Genomic DNA, 5,748 nt, shown 5'->3' with positions numbered 1-5,748 from the left:
CACCGAGCCCCGCCCCGTCACCGCCGCGCCGGGACCGCATCCTCCCCGGCCGCGGCGCGCAGGGCAGGGCTCCGGGCCGGGCTGGGGGCCAAGGGGGGGATTTTGGGGCAGGAAACAGCGTTTGTTCAAAATAAAACCAAACCCCGCGCGGCCGCGGGCGCCGCTCCCGCCTCTTACCGCGGAGCGCGCGGCGCCGCCCGGCTGCGGAAGGCGGCGGGGCCCGGCCGGAGGCGCTTCCGGGGCGGTGCCGGAAGCGGCGGCGGCTGTGGAGGGGCCGCCATGGTGTGCGACAAGTGTGAGTACGGGGGCACGGGGGGCTACGGGCGGCTCTGCCCGACCCGGCGGGCCCTGCCCTGCCCGCGGGGATCCAGGGCTGCCCTGAGCGGAGCAGCCGTCGCGGGTCCCCAGCTGCTCAGGGCAGGCCGCGGGTGGCAGTTGCCGGCAGGGCCCTGTGTGAGCTGTCGTTCTTCCCTATGTGAGCTGTTGTTCTCCATCTGTGGAGTGTATTAATGTGCATAGTTTAAATGGTTTTGTCCTGTATCAGCAATAGCGTGAGCGGCAGGACCGGGGAAGGGATTGTCCCGCTGTACTCGGCAGCGGTGAGGCCGCATCTCCAGTGCTGTGTTCAGTTCTGGGCTCCTCACTACAAAAAGGACACTTCTATGGAGCGGGCCCATAGAAGGGCAGCAGTGCTGGTGAAGGGTCTGGAGAGCAAGGTTTGATGAGGAGCGGCCGGGGGTGTTGGGGTTGTTTAGTCTGGAGAGATGGAGGCTCAGGGATGGCCTTATGACCGTCTTAAACTCCCTGAAAGGAGATTGTAACCAGGTGGGGATCGGCCTCTTCTGCCGGGCAGCGAGCCACAGGACAAGAGGACATTGTCTTAAACTGGGCCAGGGGACGTTTAGATTGGACATTGAGAAGAATTTCTTCCAAGTCATGGAGATGAGACATGGGGATGGGCTGCCCAGGAAGGTCCCGGGCTGCTCCGGGCGGGCCGCGGGTGGCGGCTCCCGGCAGGGCCCTGTGTGAGCTGTCGTTCTCCGCCTGTGGAGCGTATTAATGTGCACAGGTTAAATGGTTCTGTCCTGTATCAGCAATAGCGTGAGCAGCAGGACCGGGGAAGGGATTGTCCCGCTGTACTCGGCACTGGTGGGGCTGCATCTCCAGTGCTGTGTTCAGTTCTGGGCCCCTCACTACAAAAAGGACACTTCTATGGAGCGGGCCCATAGAAGGGCAGCAGTGCTGGTGAAGGGTTGGGAGAACAAGGTTTGATGAGGAGCGGCCGAGGCTGTTGGTGTTGTTCAGTTTGGAGTGTTGGAGGCTCAGGGATGGCGTTATGACCCTCTTCAACTCCCTGAAAGGAGATTGTAGCCGGATGGGGATCGGCCTCTTCTGCCCGGCAGCAAGCCACAGGACAAGGTGACATTGTGTTGAACTGGGCCAGGGGACGTTTAGATTGGACATTGAGAAGAATTTCTTCCAAGTCATGGAGATGAGACATGGGAATGGGCTGCCCAGGAAGGTGCTGGAGTCACCGTCCCTGAAGGTGCTTCAGGAAAGTCTGGACATGGCACTCGGTGCCAAGGTCCAATTACATGGTGGTGATAGGTCACAGGTTGGACTCGATGGATTCAGAGGGCTTTTCCCACCTAATTGACTCTTGTGCTTCTGAGTTTTTTTCCTTTGTAATGTTTCCTTATGTAGGTGAGAAGAAGCTTGGAACGGTGATCACTCCTGATACATGGAAAGATGGTGCAAGAAACACTACAGGTAACCTCAGCAAGGTTTAGCAGCTTGCTTTTGAGGTATTAGAAAGCCACCTGAGCTATGTTACCATCTTAAGACCAAAACTTAATATTACTAATCAAGTTAAGTATTAAGTCATGTACTTTCCCTCCCATGCTGATTTAATGCACTGGGAATTTATTTGCCCAGAACTCTTTCATATTGAATTTGTCTGGTTTTGTTCTCTGTTTTTTTCCTTCTTGCATGGGAGGGCAATACATAGAGTATTTAAATGGGGCATAAAATGTTCTGTTACCCTGTCCCCTAATGCTGTGCTGAGTATTTTATCTCTCTTTGTGACTTTATTTGCATATGTGTAAAAGTTGTAAATGAAGATTTTTAAAGTATTCTTGGAAGGGGATAATTGATTTTGGTTTTGTTTTTTTTTTTTTGTAGAAAGCGGTGGTCGTAAATTAAATGAAAACAAGGCATTGACCTCAAAGAAGGCAAGGTTAGTACTTAACACTGATTTTGGCTAAAAACATCAGTTAGCAAACTAACTGAGGTCTGTTTCTTGCATAGCTGGGCAACCACTCCAAACTTGTCCAAAGTACACTTCATGAATTAAAATTGCAGGGATTATGGTATTTGATTTGTTGATAAAAATACATCCATACATATTTCATGGGTGATTTCTGCTCAGTCATAGAGTATTTTATTGCAGTTCTCACTGGAATTGCTAGGATTTGGTGCTGTTGTATGAGAGAAGATGAGAATACTTATTTTCTGTGCTAAGATTGCCGGGATTATCTCTTGAGCATTTCCTTCATGTCTGCAGGACTTTCTGTTTGCAAGGGGCCAAGGAAGGTGTTTAAGTTCAAAGTCATGTAGTATCTTAATAAAAATAAACATTTTTTAGTTCTGCTTTCATGAAGTTGTTGTCTGTGATGGAAGAAATGTCTCTTAATAGGGAAAGTGGGAGCTTTTCTGCATACTTTGTGTAGCCTGTTAGAAATAATTATTGTATGTCCCTTTTCTAAATTACAGTTTTTGCTGGAGTTTCTGACTGCACTCTCTAGCTTAGACTTTTTAGGATGAGGCAGAAAAAAGACTTCCTTTCAGGATGCATAAATAAAATATTTTTCCTTTTTCCCAGGTTTGATCCTTATGGAAAGAACAAATTTGCAATATGTCGGATTTGTAAGAGTTCTGTCCACCAGCCAGGGTCCCACTATTGTCAAGGATGTGCCTATAAAAAAGGTGAGTTTCACTGAGTGCCAAAATACCACAGCTTGGCTTGGGACAAGAGAGGAGGTACAACACTTAAATTTGTATTTATGAGGAGAAGTACAACACTTAAATATGTATTTATTTATTGAGATGAGATTTAATTGCTATCTTCAGCTACTGATAGGCAGGCACAGGGAACATGGAGTCGGACTCTTAGGTACACAGTAATAGAATAAGAAATAAAGTACACAGGTTAGAATGTGGAAAGTTCTAATTATATACAAGGAAAGCAATTTTTGAGTCTGGGAGTGATCAAATACTCTGGTAGCAGGAGCCATCAGAGATTGTGGAATCTTTACTGCAGGTATTCAGAGAATGGCTTGAACAGTCCTGAGCCAGGACTGTTCTTTCTTATCCAAGTTGGCTGTTTTGAGTGGGGCATGACAAGAGACTGAAGGAGATTCTTTTAAACCGTTGTCATTCTGTAATTCTGCTCCTTTTAGAATGTTTCTGGTGTCTGAAGCAGTACATTTGGAAATTTAATCTTGGCAATTGCTTAGAGAACTGTCATCTAACAAGTTTGATTTTCCTCAAAATCCCAAAAAAACCCCTGGTCTTCTAAAACTCAGTTGCTTGTTGCAGTCTCTTTTCTCGTCCCTTCTCTCCTCTCCCATTTTTATAATAACTAAATCTAAAATTCTGGATGGAAAAAAGCATCATGAAGTCAGTTATGTGATTTAATGCTAAAGAGTTCTTATCGCATGAGGTGAACTGATTTTTAGGTGTAGAGCTACAGCTCACCAGCTTTATGAAATTAATTGTACAATAAATATATGCTGTGTGACTGTGTCAGTGGTTTAGCAGCCTGCTGTAGGAATGTTGCCTGCTGAATCCTCCCCAGACAGCTGCCTGAATCCCATACTGTAGAACCTTGTACTCATTCTAAAATTTATGTCTGGTTTGGGTGGGCTTCGGGATTTGATCTTTCTTTGTGTATCTTTCCAGGCTGAACCTGTTATCTTCATAAAATTAAGAACTTTTTAAATTGAGGTTCTAGCTCTGACCATCAAAGATGTCATTAGGGCATACTTCTTGAAGCAAATGCAGTCATACAGCTCAGTGCTTCAGCTTTTGCATATCTCCGAAATTGGGAGGCAATCTCAAGTTAATTAATCTCAGTTTAAACCTGAAGTCAGTATTTAGTGGGCTGAATTTTGGTCTTCAGAGTAAATCATGTGCCATGTTGTCTGCTGTTCTCTTCCTAATGGACTGCTAGAAACGTGTCCAGTCATGATGTCAGTATATGACACAATTTGGAGAAAGCAGCAGTAGATCCATTTTTTGTCTGTAGGTGAATGTTTGTGTAAATTGAGGTGTGGTCCTACCAGATAAAAGATTTAGCACCTTTCTGCTTTGAAAGGAGAGGGAAAGATTGAGACAACCCACCTTGCTGCCCAACTTGTGTACATTTTGGTACTCTGGTCTTTTGACTTGACACTCTTAGAGTTTAGGACAAGTACTTTGGGACATCAGTGTTCAGCACTTCAACTCTCAAGTATTCTTGGTGTTCATTGTTTTTCACTTCTGCTCTATAAATACCTTAATTCTATGAAAACATGTTCTGAACTTCCACAGTTCTCCAAAGCACCCCACCTGTGAATGTCCCATTTAGCAGTCAGTTTGTGGGTGACTGTGTTTTCTTAGTCGTGCTGCTGTCTGCCCATCTCAGGCCTCGTTTGTGTACAGGACTTAAAATGATTAACAGTACACCATTTCTACCTTTTGGTCAGAAGTGAGCCTTTCCTGGCTCTCTTCAGGCATTCCAGCAAATTATAGAGGCTTCCAGCAGTATTGTGAATGATAATGCTCTCAAAATAGAGCTTGTTTTCTTCAGAGGAAGGATTACACACAGGCTGCACATACTAATTTGTATTAGAAGTTACAATATTACTTCTAAGTTTGTAGTATCTATTGAGAACGTGTCTGAGAACAGATAGATTGTTACTAAGAGCTCATTTGAACAATTTCTTGAGAAAAATGCTTACAAAAACATAGTAACTGTGTTTTTGAGTAAAGATTTTAATAATTTTAAAATCATTGACACACTTTTTGTGTGCTTATAGGCATCTGCTCAATGTGTGGCAAGAAGGTCTTGGATACGAAGAACTACAAGCAAACATCTGTCTAAATGTACTGACTAGTCTTTTTATGAACTTTACCTTCTGTGTCTTTGTACAGTAACTTTTCTCTAAAATGATTTGTGAATATTACTTTCTGGATGAGAGTACTTGGAATGAGAGGTAAAGACAGCCTGCTTGCCTAAAATGTACATAGTATTTGATTATTGTTGTTTTAGCACTAATATTGACTGGTATTTAAAGGTAATGGCTTTCAGCAACTGTTAGAGCTCAGAGGGAAGGAGAAGAAGCAAGTGGATGGGTTGAAACTAGATTGCCATCAGAACAGAGATCTTTGAGATGAAGACTTTTTTTTTCCCAATCACAAGTCTTCTGCTTGTCTCATGGTAATGTTTTGTAGATGTATAAAATACGAACTTGCATCAACTCATTAAAGTATTTTCATTTAGTTGTATGTCTGTAAGTATTTATAATTATTCTAATCCCAAAGTATTGTGACTTTGCTCTTCAGATTTTAATGCAATTGTCCTGTTGTATTTTGTTTCTGCCTACAATATGGTTGGTTAAATCACAAATTGTTAAGCTAGTGAAATCTGGTGTGTTGCCCTGCCAGCAACCAAGCCCCACTGCTGCTCCCTCACTCTCCCACCATCAG

The 5,748-nt window shown here is 44.3% G+C and overlaps 1 protein-coding gene across 1 annotated transcript; it reads left to right on the top strand.

Moving 5' to 3' along the window:
* Nucleotides 1–240: 240 nt before the first annotated feature.
* CRIPT (CXXC repeat containing interactor of PDZ3 domain) lies at nt 241–5,547 on the top strand. The gene is made up of 5 exons (XM_063152055.1): nt 241–295; nt 1,705–1,770; nt 2,182–2,236; nt 2,882–2,985; nt 5,079–5,547. The coding sequence occupies exons 1-5, from the start codon at nt 280–282 to the stop codon at nt 5,141–5,143; spliced, it is 306 nt and encodes a 101-aa protein (XP_063008125.1). The 5' UTR covers nt 241–279; the 3' UTR covers nt 5,144–5,547.
* The last annotated feature ends 201 nt before the right edge of the window (nt 5,548–5,748 follow it).

This window comes from Melospiza melodia, chromosome 3, assembly GCF_035770615.1.
Source record: "Melospiza melodia melodia isolate bMelMel2 chromosome 3, bMelMel2.pri, whole genome shotgun sequence".
Lineage (NCBI taxonomy): Eukaryota > Metazoa > Chordata > Aves > Passeriformes > Passerellidae > Melospiza > Melospiza melodia.
This window is presented reverse-complemented; position numbering and strand designations above follow the sequence as displayed.

Excerpts from the sequence above, each read along its gene's own strand:
- CRIPT (XM_063152055.1), top strand. Across the intron at positions 1,771-2,181 it reads TGGTGCAAGAAACACTACAG|AAAGCGGTGGTCGTAAATTA; the intron begins GTAACCTCAGCA and ends TTTTTTTTGTAG. Across the intron at positions 2,237-2,881 it reads TTGACCTCAAAGAAGGCAAG|GTTTGATCCTTATGGAAAGA; the intron begins GTTAGTACTTAA and ends CCTTTTTCCCAG.